Below are 14,901 nucleotides of genomic sequence, written 5' to 3'. Positions count from 1 at the left end.
GACAGTTAACGGCTACTGTCAGTTCACCAAAGAGTACAGTTTGTCTACAGCCTAAAAACAAAACCCAGGGATGGAAGGGAAATTTAACCTAACTCCCAGTTACATTGTATTGTATTTATACTGTATTTGCACATTTACATCTTATTCAAACTTCAAAATGCACAACTTATATTAGACACTAAATACAATACAGGCTGTTAGGGAATTTGATGTATTAATTAGGGGTGCATGATATATCAACTCAATATCTTTATCGCAATGTCACGTTGCACAATATTATATCGAAAGGGGTTGCGATATTTGCAATATTTTGTTTATATTGTGGAGCGCTGCGTCTCCTCCGTTGGCTGTATGTGGCTTAGTTGTTTTCGATATAGAGCCCGCTTGAAACGCCATAATGATCATGTTTCAATAGCCAGTTACCGTGCCACTTGCCCATGTAAGTGCACATCAGCGCACGGTCCACTACGCGACAAACCCTATGGAGCGTACCATGTGACGTGTGTGCATATTTCAACAGCGTGACAGTGTAAGTGAAGAAATTGATAGAGCCAATTTAACGGAACGAATCAGAAAAGCGAAATAAAAGTTGTGTCCTGTTCTCTTTATTTATATATTTTATACTGTACAACCAGTAAAACATGTCCTGTTCTGTAGACATGGTCGTTAAACCTTGTGTTGTAAGAAAACTTGTTTTATTTGTTATGAATCTATTTTGATGCATTTCCCATAACTTTTGTAATTTTACATATGTTTAAAAATCTCAAAATGAATGTCTATATTGCAATATTCATAATCGATATTGCAATATCACATTTTGTCAATATCGTGCAACCCTAGTATTAATACATAGGCCACTATGGAGCCTGTAGAGAAGAGAAAGTTCAATTTAAACATGAACATACAGTATGATCACATTTATGAATGTGACCGATTCTGCATGTAAATATGTATTAATTATTGCAACTTTTTGGGGAGGTTATTGGGCAAAGTTGCACATGTAATGAGGCATCTGCAAGAAAAGTTGTATTGTTGAGATGTAGGATTAGGTGTGTTTGATATGGTCTCAACACATTTGAATTGGATTATTACATGGGATTATTTATTGCTAAAAACAGATGTGATTGGATAATTTGTATAGGAAATACTGTAGGGGTCACATGTTAGACAGGACGAGGTTTAAAGTCCCTGAAAACTCAAAAACAAAATCTCAACTAGTTTGTGGTTGACCGATCTGACTGATCCTAAATGAACATAAGTGTTTTTGTCAAAGTCAGAACATCTTATATATATATATATATATATATATATATATATATATATATATATATTTTGTGCTCTTTATCTGTTGTATGCTCCAGGCAGCAGGATTTGGCAATATTTGAATCAAAATGTGATGACAGTTTGGGGGTTGTTTGCTAATGATGTCCAGCCATAATCCCTGATGATGTGTTTTTACAAACTTTAACTATGGCTGTTTAGTCATGAATAATGTTATAATGAAAAGTTTCAAACTTTTGTAGGGGATTTAAACCTTAAACCGTATTTGTCTGTTCCATGGTAAGCTCTATGAACAGGTGGGACACAATCCCAATGGATGTGGTCTGAGTTCTTGTACAGTCTCTACACAGAGTTGAGTCTATTAATTTCACAATCCCAAATATAAAATGGTTTGTAGTGTGGGCACAGGGAAAAAAAAGAAAATTGTGCAATAAAAACAAATCAGGGACATACAGTACTGTAGTCCACACATGACAGAAACCCAGTGCTCACACCGCTGATCCTAGCAGACTCGTGTTTTCATAATCATTTTGAAACTGAGCTCCCTGTAAGAGTTATATGGGGCTCATGTAAGCCAGTCTTGAGTTTTAATTGCTTACTCCACATCCATAAAATTAAACCCACCCCCGTCCTCTCCACCCCCATAATTTAAATCGTATTAATTAGTCTGTTCTGTCTCTGTGTTCCCTGTAGGATTCACTGCAACAGGTCCCAACGAGATATCCCCATCCAGTGAACATGTCAACCTATCCGGTCCTCAGGGTCCCAGAGGAGGCCCGGCCTTTGCTCCCGCCCCCAGCAGCCACTTTCGGTGGGCCATCAAATCCATGCGTGGGTCTAAATTAGGCCCTCCTGGAAATGTAGCCTATGTGGGTAAACGTCCCACCTGGGAGCCTATGGAAGCCAAAGCAGGGCCACTCGAGGTGATGACCCTGCCCAGTTCCCTTCGACAGGACAACTCTGAAAACTATTCAGGCCAGGGGAGGGTCCAGGACGGAGAAGAGGCTAAGTCTCCATTGGCTGCCAGAACTGCATCAGGGGAGGAGAAGGAGACCGAGGGGAGCAGTGAAGGGAGCAACTTTCCCGGTGGGTTTGAAATGAAAGCCAACGGCTTGGACGGCAGTAGTGTCAAACTGAGTCCTGAAACAAAGTCGTCACTCAGCCAAAGCCAGACTGAGCTTGTGACCGTGGCAGAGCACACCACTCTGTCCCAGTGGCAGCTAGTGCAACAGCCCAGCACCCCAGCTCAGGGCTCCCAGCAGCCAGACACAGCAAGCGAGGCCAGGGGAGAGATCTTCTACGTCCACAGGCCCACTGACAACCTCTCCTCTGCTTCTTCACCAAGAGGAGAAAGTAGTTCCAATTCAGGTTTCACTCCTCTTTTAAGGAAGCAAAGCAAAGGCACCAGCAGAAAGGAGGTGGTGACTCCCACACCCGAAGCCCTCATGGAGGTGCTGACAACCTCTGAAGTGACCACAGTGGAGCTTCTGACAACCAGAGACACACAGAGGACGGATCCTGTCACCACAGCAACCACCACGGAAAGTTCCTCAGACAACGCCACCCCCGAGGGGTCGTCTATTTCCATTTCATGGGTTCAGGAAGAGCGGGAGAAAAGCCTCTCAGCTACTCCAGCACCCAGTGACAGAGCTCAAACGACTACAGGTGTCATTCACTTGACCACCTTTGCGTCAGACTCCAACGTTGGCGCCACAGAAATGGAATCCAGGTCCGCAGTGTCTGAGTCCTTTGTGGTTGGAAGTCGGTGGACACCTTTCAAAAGCATGAGCCCTAAGTCAGAGGAACCCAAAGCTCCGGTGTCTAAAGACAAGAAAGACACAAACAACCCTTTCGGCATCCTCGTGCCCAACTGGACCTTCGGGCTCTTCCCATCAGGTACGTGAGCTCCCCAGTGTTCCCGGTGAATGAACTTCACTGTCAGCATTATCTTCATGATTATGAGTGATTATCTAATCAGTAGCGGTTCAGTTAATTATGTATGCAGCTCAGTGAGAGCCAGGAACATCACTCACATGACCGCAGTCCTGAGGTGACATACAGTACAGAAACGGAAGCATGTTAACACCGCTGAATGCCTTCCACCTGAGTTCACAGCCTGTGCTAACCGAATATATATATATATATATGTATATATGTGTGTATGTATAAAATATATATATATATATGTGTATGTATAAAATATATATATGTATATGTATATGTATATGTATATATATATATATATATATATATATATATATATATATATATATATATGTATATGTATATGTTGTTTCATTCTACATCGCCCCTCTCTCTCCTACTCTGACACGCATCATGCAGTCTTAATGCAGGCTTGTTCTCCCTTCCTCCCGTGTTGGTTTAGAGAGACAGCTCCAGACAGCGAGGCGGTGCACTGAGGCGCGACCTACTAGGTCTTAGTGAAGTAATTAGCGGGTCAGAGTGAGTGCAATTAGGTGAACTGGGGAGAGGCAGAGATCCTAGTCCCCAACAAATCAATGTAGACACAAACTACAAGATGGGACTTGTAATTGACTGCGGCCTCTTCTCCTTTCTCATTTTTAAGTTTGTCCATGTTCTCTCGGCTCATTCTCCCGCGGTCGTCTCAACTTTCTCCTCTCGCACTCTATCCCCAAACTTGTTGCTCAAAATAATAGCAAGTGTTTGCCTCAGAATGCTCTCATTGATTTCTTTTTATAGTTAATGGACCCGCTACCGCGGCAAAAAAAAACAAAACACCAGAGCAAATGAACAGAACAAACGCTATATTCTGAGGGCCACTCATCTCTTCCTTGTCTGAATTTGTAATCTTAAGAATCAAAATGTGTTTGCTTATGTTTAATGTATCTGTCTAGAATTGCTGCAATATTTATTGTGTTTTTCTGCCAAACTAATGTCTTTCATCCTCAGCTCAGTGCATCTGGTATTTTCTGTTTGTTAGTTTTTTCGAAAATTCTGACTCCAATCATTAGTCATACCGCTCAGTAAAGTACATTTTTAAAACTTTTTCTTCATAAGTAATCACATGGAGAACTCAGAGCTGGTAGGGGTTCAGTTGCATTTACTGTACACCGCTGATAATGGTGATAACAACCTATTCAGAATACAAGCACCTCATGTTAACACCTCTGTCTTTCAGACAGAAATTTAACTCGGTCAATAGAAGTAAAGTCAACAGTTGAAAATGAGTCATGAACTGTGAAATTACTTTGAATTACTGCATGTTTTTGGATTAGCTGCACTCTTTTTTTACCTGCTTGCCCACTTGACTTGCGTCAAAGATCTTCTCCTGGGAACATTCACTAGTTGATTGCCTCCATTGTTTGGTCATTTACGAGCACTTCCAACCATTAGTGACCATTGTCTGAGAAGTATGTCTTTCTGAGGGGAACCATCTTTGGTCAAGTTCACAGGAGATTGTGAAGCGGGAGACTCGCCTTCTTCCATTTAATAACAGCAGTAGGTAGGAGGATGGTGGTTTCAGTAGAAAGGGCAGCTGGAAAAGGCTCAGTGCTTGCTGTGGAGCATGACCATGCCGTTATCATTTATTGTAGTGAACATATAATTCAGATTTCAGTCAGAAAAGAAAGATGTTGGTTTATGTAATTGCAGCTCAAAGGCACTCACTTTCTTCAGATTGAGTAGTAGGTTGTTTATTACAAAAGGAGATTAAAAGAAACCAGGAGTACATTTTTCTTCTTTATCAGTATTTCTGATACGATAACATTTGAGTTGCCCTGCTCTTGTTGAGTGATTAGAAGGCGGGAGACCCCCTCCCTCTGACTGACCTTTTGTAGTTGTCAGTTATAGTACAGAGAAAATTACAGCAATGGTTGTCTGCCCATTACAGCAGAGAGGTAGAGACAGAGAAGGGAAAGGGCAGAAGAATGGACAGCTCTGGAAAAGGAATAATGGTGGAGAGAGAGGGGTGAGTGTGTCCTCTACTATGCTGTAGGTGGGAGTACATAAACCTCTTTAATCAATGATCAGAGACTACACTAACACAGTCCCATGGGCCTCCAGAGAGCACGTTGTTCCTCCTCAACTTTTTTTCTTCTTCCTTCCTTCCTTCCTTCCTTCCCTCCTTCCCTCCCTCCCTCCCTTCTTTCTTTACATTTCTTTATTTCCTTCCAATCTTAATTTTCTTGTTTGTTATCAGGGCAGTCTCAGCCCCTCTGTGTCCTATTTGGCCATATATCAGAGTGATAAGACACTGGTATATAATGCCACATCCAGCTTTCCAATTCCACATTGCTCTGGCCTCCAGCTAAACCCGCACACATGGGTGGACATACGGACACACACACACACACACACACACACACACACACACACACACACACACACACACACACACACACACACATACACAAACAATATAAATGTATGTGAGGAAGCACCAGCATGCCAAGCTTACTCAGAAGTAAACCTCCATAATCCACCCCACGTCTCACCATCACAAACACATACACACACACACACACACACACACACACACACACTGAATGTCTTAATCCTTTACCGTGAACACTGTGAGAAAGTAAACACATTTGAACATTGTTTATGTGCAGTGTTTATTGTTTGTTATTGTTCAAATTGGTTATTTGTAACACCACAAAAAGTTACAAAAGTAAAAGGCTTCTAGTCAAGAGAGTTCCATCAGCCGTGGGCATTTACCGAATGGTTCAGACCACTGGCATGGCAAGGGGAGCGCATACAGTGACGTGGGCTGTCTGTCCAGCCTTTAAATTGCCAATGCCAGTCTGAAACTTTGGCAAACAGGGAACAAGATGCCTATGAATTATAGCCTTCTTGACTAAAGCCTTGTCCCGGGCTCAAGATGGATCAGACCTCTGGCAACATCAATAACACAGCAGCCAGGCCTCAACCAAATTAGAGTGTTAAATTTGGAGGAGAAGAGCCTGTGTGTGTGTGTGTGTGTGTGTGTGTGTGTGTGTGTGTGTGTGTGTGTGTGTGTGTGTGTGTGTGTGTGCGTGCGTGCGTGCGTGCGTGCGTGCGTGCGTGCGTGCGTGCGTGCGTGCGTGCGTGCGTGTGGAAGGAGATTATTGTAGACAGAGACAGGCTGGGGTGGCATATTATCAGTATGGCTCTGTGGATAGATGTTGAGTTTGTCTGCTGGCTGTTGGAGTCCTTGGATATGCTGTCTGGAGCAGCGAGAGGACACATTCTCTATGCTGCATATAGAAGTCTATTGATTTTCCTGTCTCTCCCTCCGAGTGTCTCCCATCTTTTTTTTTCTCTATCCTTCTTTCTGTCTCTCCCCTTACTGTTTTTTTTTTCTTCTTTTTTCCGCTCTCCCTCGCTCTCCGTCTCCCTGACTTAATGTCTTTTATTACTCCTCTGGTCATTGTTATGACTCTCGCTGGCATAATGTTTTGATAGCCTCTTGAACTCCAATGTTGTACAACAGACAGCAGTCAATTGCCGTCTAATCGTATCTGTCCTCCCTGTACGATCCTCAGCCTTAGCAGGATCCTCGTCACTGCCTTTTAAAAAAAAAGGGGAAAAAAAGTGTCATCTCCCTTAAACCGATCTAATTTGTCATCCTGCTATCTGCTTCTCGTCTCCAAGTTTCTCTTTTTCTTTCTTTTCATGGTGTAATTCCTCCATTTTTCCATATCAAACACTCCCGCTGAACCTAATCCCCTGCTATTGGTTGCTGCATATTAAATGAATGGGATTTGTTAAAGAACAGCCTTGAGGGACACTGGGCTCCATCGTGGTGTGGGATGTGACAGTTACACACCACTTTGGCTGATTGAGCACAGGCTCTTTGTTTCCTGTTAACCAGAGGAATAACGAAGCAACCAAAGTGTTGAAGATGAGCTTAAAGTGCCCATATTATGAAAAAATCACTTTTTCTGGGATTTGGGGTGTTATGTTGTGTCTCTGGTGCTTCCACACACATACAAACTTTGAAAAAAATCCATCCATGCTGTTTAGAGTGAGATACAGTTTCTGAATGTGTCCTGCCTTCAGTCTCTCGGTGAGTTGTTCAAAATCTGCACGGCTTGTGACGTCACAAGCCGAAACGAGCAGGCTAACCGCAACCATTAGCTCGTAGCGTTAGCATGCTAATGCTAATGCTAGCATGCTAACGCTAGCATGCTACCTCATTCTCAATAGCAAAGCACTGCTACAACACACACAAGTTCACCATAATCTACAAAAGAACTACTTACATGTGCGCCCTCATTTAGAAGTCTCCCAGCCAATCCTGCCTTGTAACTGACCAAAGTTGTAGAAACAGCCTTTCTTTTAAAAAGCTAGCTAGCTAGCTGACATGATCTACATCTGAGCTACTGCGCAGATAGTACAGAAGAAGAAGAAGAAAAGAGGTCTCACTCTGTAGCTAAAACAGAGACCAGGTGAAAAGAGGATCTGCAGCAGTGAGAGAGAGCGGTGCAGTACAACAAAAATATGGTGTTTTTTGAAAATTAAACCATGTAAACCTATTCTGGTATAACCTTAAAATACAATTATGAACCTGAAAATGAGCATAATATGGCTGCTTTAAGTACACTGTGGTGCGAAATCACACTGAGCCTTTTGTGTACATCAGTGACTGTTGATAATGATAATGCACACCAGTTTAAAATACACTGCATTTGCTTTAAGTAATGTCAAACTGTAAACAACGAAACAAACAAAACACCTAAAATAGTGGTGCTAAATCCACCAATAGGCTGTCCACTCTCAGCCGGTCAGGGCTGCTCAAAAAGAAGGCCAGTTATAAAAACCAAACCCTGCTTATTACAAAAACATGTAAATCTCATTATTGTCTCTCACGGGAAAGGGACCAGAGAAAAGTAATCAATGCCGACACCACTTACTGGCCAAATCAAATATCCAAGATAGCTTTCCTTTGTGACCTCAGACTGCTTAATGTTTATGTTATGGGTCGTGCTGTCAAACGATTAAAATATTTAATCGCGATTAATCGCATTAATGTCATAGTTAACTCGCAATTAATCGCACATTTTTCTCTATTCTAAATGTCCCTTGATTTCTTTTTGTCCCATTATTTTTTCTCATTTTAATGCTCTTATCAACATGATACAACGATACTTTTAAAACGGTGCCTGAACCGAAAGATATATATATATTTATATATATATATATATATATATATATATATATATATATATATTTAAAAAACAAAAAAAATGTGTCTGTTCTGTATGTTCAAAAATATAACAATAAAAAGTTTATCTAAAAAAAAAATGGGTGGGAAAAGGGTATTTTACAATAACTTTGAATGCACCACAAGGCTGGCGAGGCCTACTCAGACAGTAGGTTAACGTTAGCTGCTGCTAAGTGTAGTGTTGACTAGCGTTCCGTGCGGCGATGTTTCAGTTCCCTCTAACGTCCGTTTTCGGAGCATCAGAGAGAAGCGCAGGCATTTAAGTGGCACCTAAATAAGGCACCGAAATCCGCGTTGCTATTCAGTCAGGTAGATAACAGTCGTTAAGGCTCCAGTGCCGTATTAGCACGGGGTCTGGGACACCCCCCCCCCCCCCGAAAATAAAATACAAAATCTTCGGATCTACACGATTCACGTGGATGACATTTTCTCATTCAAAACGGCGATTTTCGCCGAAAAGCAACTAGTTTCCAGGTATGTCTACGCTTTGGCCGGCTCGCAAGCCCAAACAAGTGTGTCTGTTGTTTTGTTTCCGGTCTAGCTAGATCCGGTGTGGTGTTGTAGTTTTTCTAATGTTACTAGTTGTCGCAACAGCATGTGAAAAAAACTACAAAGTTTGCTAGGCCAAAAAGAACGTTAATCTCGCGATAAAAAAATTGATGGTGTTAAAATGGGTTTGCGTTAACGCCGTTAATAAAGCGTTTAACTGACAGCACTAGTTATGGGTGCCAATGTGGATGACAGTCTTGCTAAAAGCTAGTAGTGTTGTGTTCCCTGATTCTCCCTACGCCAAGCCAGCGCCTTCAGATTAGCCTTTATGTTGAAAGCTCTGACCCGGGGTAAACACTATAATGTGGCTGGCAATGGTAATCTCATATTGTGGGTAATAGAGTTCCCTATTACTAGCGTGTGTTGTTTAACACTCTGGCATCGGGAAAAAATTAATGGCAGAGGGGAGTTGTGACGGCAGACCGGGCCACATAACCAGTTGCTTTTTCTTTCGAACATTCCCACACTGCAGAACTATCGCTATCGCTAACAGGTGTGCTATCAAGCCTGGTGCTTGTAACATCTAGAGTGGTCTCGAATTGCCAGACCTTCCTCCACAGCGCTGCAGAGGAGGGTCTGGCTAGTCAACACAGCATTCCAGGATGGGAGAAAACGTTCTCTGGTTTATTGGCATTTCTTTAAACCAATCACAATCATCTTGGGCAGCGCTAAGCACCGTACGATCCTCCTGCGCCGCTGCAAAATAGCCCTGGTAAGCATAAGCGGGGTTTGACAAAAAAATAACTCATTGTAGCAGCTGAGACCTGGCCTACCACTTGGGGAACACAGCACGAGCACATATGGATAAAACAAACATGCTAAATAAACATATATGTTTATTTTTAAAGCAGATTTTAAATTACATTATAACAATTTAACAATTCGCCCTTATGAAATCCAATCGTGGCACGGCTGTCTTGGAACGCAATAGACAGAAGGTGGTGGAATGCCCCGACACTTAAATTCAACTAAAATGTAACAGTGAACAATCAGTGTTCGACCTCCAGTCTTTTGAGATGCCTCTCCAAACGCAGAAACGAAGCGCAATCACACTATAAAACGTTAAGACACGTGAAGAAAAAATATCCGTATTTTGCCGTACTCCAATGACACGAAAAAAAAGTAATCCACAGCAATCAGTAGAGCCACAAAAAGGGTCACGGTGTATCCAGCAAGGCCTACGCGCGTCACATTCACCAGCCAGCTCCAAACAGGTGAACGAGGCCTCTCCACTTCGCCGTTTAAACAAAGTGGAATAAACGTATAAAAGTCCAAATCTACACAAAACACTCAATCAATTAGTAAGCTGACAGCAAATTTATATATATGGCATTTAGGCAACCTTTATTGCAACGTTGGCACGGTAAGATGTCCAGACATAGTGCAACAGTAATTTTAGTTTTTTGCGTCCTGCATATGCGTCGACAATGGTCTCAGATGAGAGCCAGAGCCCTGAAAAAATATTTTTTTTACTAAAGCAGTAGGTCTATATGAATAATATAATAACTATATTACCTACCACCGTTTAGTTGTTTTGTGTTATTTAAAATATTTATAAAATATCTGGTCATGCCAGAAGTAATTATTCCACTCATTTTTGAAACAATGCAATTACCCGTTTCAGTCACCGCAAACTCCGCGTATGCTGGGAAGATTGTTTTATTCGTGCAACAGAAAACTCAGATTGGACAGATAGTCTAGCTAGCTGTCTGGATTTACCCTTCAGAGATCTGAGGAGCAGTTAACCATAGTCCTCAGAAATCCACCGGAGTTTAGAATTCCAACGGAAATCCAGCCGAAAATTGGGGACAGCTGGCGGAATTTCCGGAAGCACCAGAGCAATCTCGGGAAGTGGGACATCGTGGATATAGACTACATCTAGAGTAACTTAACATTGACTGGTGAAATAAGTTATTGTTATTACAATTTGTATACATTTTTTAAATTTGACCATATGACCTTAGCAATAAACAACGGAAACGGTTCAGGCAGCGTTCAGGCACCGGCACCGCTTTCAAAGTATTGTTTTAGCACCGGTATTGGAAAAAACCTGAACAATACCTAACCCTAACAATCTGTATCAGTGTTTACAAAAAGCTTCAGCATTATCTCTTTATGACCATTATAATAACGAGCACTTCCCTTAAAGTATGCTAGCATAAGCTGTTCTAATTTACCGATACGTCTCGCAACAACAAAGACAACCCTTCTGACGCTAAGATTGTTTTGAAAACGAAAGGTGACCAATCTAATGATGATGTAGACAAAGCACAGAGAGAATAACAGCCGATAAGGACAGAAGTAAAGATTAGAAAGAGTGAGGAGAATAAAACAGAATATGGAGGAGGGAGAGAGCGCGTAGACAGAAATTATCTCTAGGAAGCGAGATGTGCGTTATGAGGTTGTACACATCATGTCGAATTTGACATCTTTAATTTGTTCTCACAGCAATTTTCAGCATTCAGGAAGTGTTGTACACATGTGTGTAAGCACAGCAGCTCATGATACTCGGTCTCTCCAGTGCTGTGCCTGGAAAGGTCGTTGAACATCACAGCAAGCTGCGATGTGAAAGGCAAATATTAGCTGTTTTGCTTAGTGCTGCTGGTTCTTAAACTGTTAAAGTAAAACACACAGACTGACTAAATAATTCAGTGAGGGATTTTCTGTGTAGCAGGGTGTTCACTGACATTTTGGGGAATAGAAAGTGTTGATTTAATGTGTAAAAGTAAATGAAACAAGCAGCGATGTTTGTAAAGCTAATGCACCATCAAAATGTGGGTTTAATATTCTGCAGTGAGCCTGAAAAAAAAAAAACACAGAAAAGCTGTCTTAAACAGCATTTTATGATGCCATAAAAATGCTTTATTATCTCTGCTGTCACAACAAAACCTGGTGATTATTCAGCCTCTAGGAGCCCCATCGCAGGCAGCTGTATTTTATTTTTGAGATTGTATGACCCAGAGCTCCCATTATGGCAGATGAATGAAGTAAATCATTACTCGGCTGTTACTGGTGGCAGATCCACAGCAGAACTGCAAAGCAAGTTTTGTTGTTGTTTTTGTGGAATATTTTCTCACTTCACAGCCCTCTAAAGATCAGTTGCGTGGCAGACCAAAGTGCTACAGTATGTTAACTTCAGTAACACAGTAAGTGTGGATGCTAAGCTCCAATTTTCACTTTCCCTGAGCACAACATATGCTTTTTAATCATGTATTTGTTTATTTAGTGCAGCGCCTTATGCTCACATATGCACAAAGCATTGTTCTGAGAGAATTTGTGGTCTCTCTCAACTTCAACTTTCCATAACATGGTGAACATTTACTCCTCTTGGCTTTTAGAGACAGTCAAACCAACTGGCTCAATGGGGAATAAAACTGCCAAGTAAAACATTCAGCCACACAGCAGACGAAACCATCAACTGCTTGTTGGAGCATTCAGGCATCACCATCTCCTCTGATTTTATTGTAGTCATTTTCATTCTGTAAACCAGATAAGAAAAGACCTCTGCTGAGCCATATGTCACCCCATTAAAAACACAGACAGGGATTCACTGAGAAGGGTTGTTTTTTGTTTCACTTCTTCCACGATGAATCCCTATCTGAGTTTTTATTGTCAGGCACAGCCTTAGGGCCCCTGAGGGTGCGTAGAGTTTCATACAGCAACGAACAACATCACCTTTGTGTGCCACCAATTGGGACATGATGGGAGGGATGGCTGCAGACAGAGAGCTTGGCAGGGTACTGTCAGAAAGAATATAATCCTCTGTGTGGAGTCATTGTGTGGGGATGTGCAGAGCGGGAGAGGCTAACCTGGTCGTGGTTATGTGAGTAACGTTACAATGGAGCATTCAGGTGCTATCAGATTAGACGTCAGGAATCTGCTTCCTGTTAGGGAAATAACATTTCCCCACTCTATCTGTATCCAACAGGTCTGTCCTCTTAGAGGGCAAACAATGGAGACAAACTAGCAGTACACAGCCATGATGTTTCTCAGATCACTTTACACAGACTGCTTTTATTACCTCTAAACGATAAGGATCTGGATATATTATGATGTGAAACTGCTCGGCAGACCCCGTGGAAATATGGCTTCTGTTATGCCTGTAGCACACCCAAAAAGGTTTGAACAGCAGCGTCCTTGCCTGAGAGGCAGCTCTCGCATTTTCATTCTCCATTTGCAGTCAGGCTCAGCCAGTCACATGTGCGAGCACACAGCATAGAAAAAAATGGAAGCCGCCGCCGCCTGCCATTAAGGTTAACAGTGAAATGTGTGATTTCAAATTGAGGTATTTTCTAGCTACAGAGGAGTGGCAGCGAGAGGATGAGTGCACCCAGCTGGGGTTTTGGAGCTGCCAGATTGCCTGACTGACTTCACTCACTCTCAACGCCGCTGAAGGCAGAACGGGAGCAGTGGCAGGGCTCCTAGCGTCAGTCACAACACATCATGCAGCAGCCAGCCCACAGCGAAGTGGAAGGGTTGTCAGCGATGTAGGGCATGTCAGACACACCCACAGATATGTCCCAGCAGGGAGGATTCATAGACAGGGGAGGAAAATGAAGAGGCTCAAGGAGGGGAAGGTTTCCTACTGTAAGTGGTGGGGGTAATGGATATGAAGGTGTAAATTACAGAATCTAGTGAGCTATGAAGATTAAGGCTTTGCAAATAGCAATGGTGCCTTGAAGGAATTTTGGGTAGCAAGCTTTCTTTCAGAGTTTCTGCAGGCAAGGGCACTGTGAGATCATGTAAATTAGTTATTCTTTGTTTTAAACAGGTCTCCAGGCAAACCCTGCTGCCCACAGCTTGCTTCTCTTAATAGTGCTGCTCTGCTGCCAGAACAACTGCTTGCTAGTAACCACAGTGGAATACAAACATGCAGGCAAGGGAGTATGAGATCCCCAATCTGTCTGTGTGTGTGTGTGTTTCCTGCTTTTTCTTTCTGGTTTAGGGCTCACTAGGTCATGTGTGAGAGGTCAGTGAAGGTGTTCCAAGCATACTTGCTATTGTTGTTTATATTTGTGCACAATATGTGCATGACGTTTTGGATAAGTAGAATATAAACAGAAGGGTTTAGTGATTGTCTTCCCAGCCAGTCGCATTATTGGTATCATTCCTTTGAAGCAGCTGTGCCAATCACAGTGGGACATGAAGAAAAACAACTCTCCAAATGGAGAGAAGAGAAGAGTGCAAATCAGCTTTTCCAAATAGAGGAATAGTGTTGTTTTCTGTGATCTGCCTTATAGGACACAAACACACAGCACTACAAATGTGTTGCCGAAGGCAGACAATGAGCCTTTGTAAATTTAATGTATATTTGTGGAGATATTAAATGTCTGGTCAGGTTTTTTTCCACACCGATGCATGGTTTTATTCTGAAACACAATGATCCACACCAACTATTCTGTGCAGGTACTGCATAATTCCTGAATAACCCCTATGAGATTTAACCAAAACAATCACGCAGTCAGAGTTGTAATTGTAGCATATTGTAATTAATGGTTGCATATAAAAAAAAATCAGAGGAGACACTTTTTCTCATGTGTGCTGTGTGCTTATCCCCCTGTAATAATAATAATAACAATAATAATAGAATATCTTTCATGTAACCCCAGCCCACTTTACATACAGAAAAGAAGCAACAACTGTGTTAATGAAAAGTCTTGGCTAAAAAGTCTTGATTTAAAACAGAAATGAACTCAGTATTGCAGACTGAGGCAGCTTCTGTGGTTTTTTGCAGCGGCCTGGTGTTGGTTGTGTATGATTTTATCAAGGTAACCGCAATGAATCATTGTGCAATTTGTCATGGCACTTTTCAAGAAGAAACTGCAGATACACATTCTGTCTGTCCTATTGCCTTCAGGTGGCTGTAGGGAGAAAGCAAAGTGTCT

General features: G+C 42.0%; 1 protein-coding gene across 2 annotated transcripts in view; it reads left to right on the top strand.

Moving 5' to 3' along the window:
* ncanb (neurocan b) overlaps positions 1-14,901 on the top strand; it is a 158,027-nt gene that overhangs the window by 71,131 nt on the left and 71,995 nt on the right. For both annotated transcript variants that reach the window (XM_031318339.2, XM_031318338.2), the window contains exon 9: positions 1,975-3,177. In XM_031318339.2, coding sequence (XP_031174199.1) covers positions 1,975-3,177 — 1,203 coding nt within the window. The remainder of the gene's footprint in view (positions 1-1,974; positions 3,178-14,901) is intronic.

The sequence above is a fragment of the Sander lucioperca genome, chromosome 11 (assembly GCF_008315115.2).
Source record: "Sander lucioperca isolate FBNREF2018 chromosome 11, SLUC_FBN_1.2, whole genome shotgun sequence".
Classification (NCBI taxonomy): Eukaryota; Metazoa; Chordata; class Actinopteri; order Perciformes; family Percidae; genus Sander; species Sander lucioperca.
The sequence above is the reverse complement of the archived record's forward strand: the minus strand, read 5'-3'. Positions and strand labels throughout refer to the sequence as shown.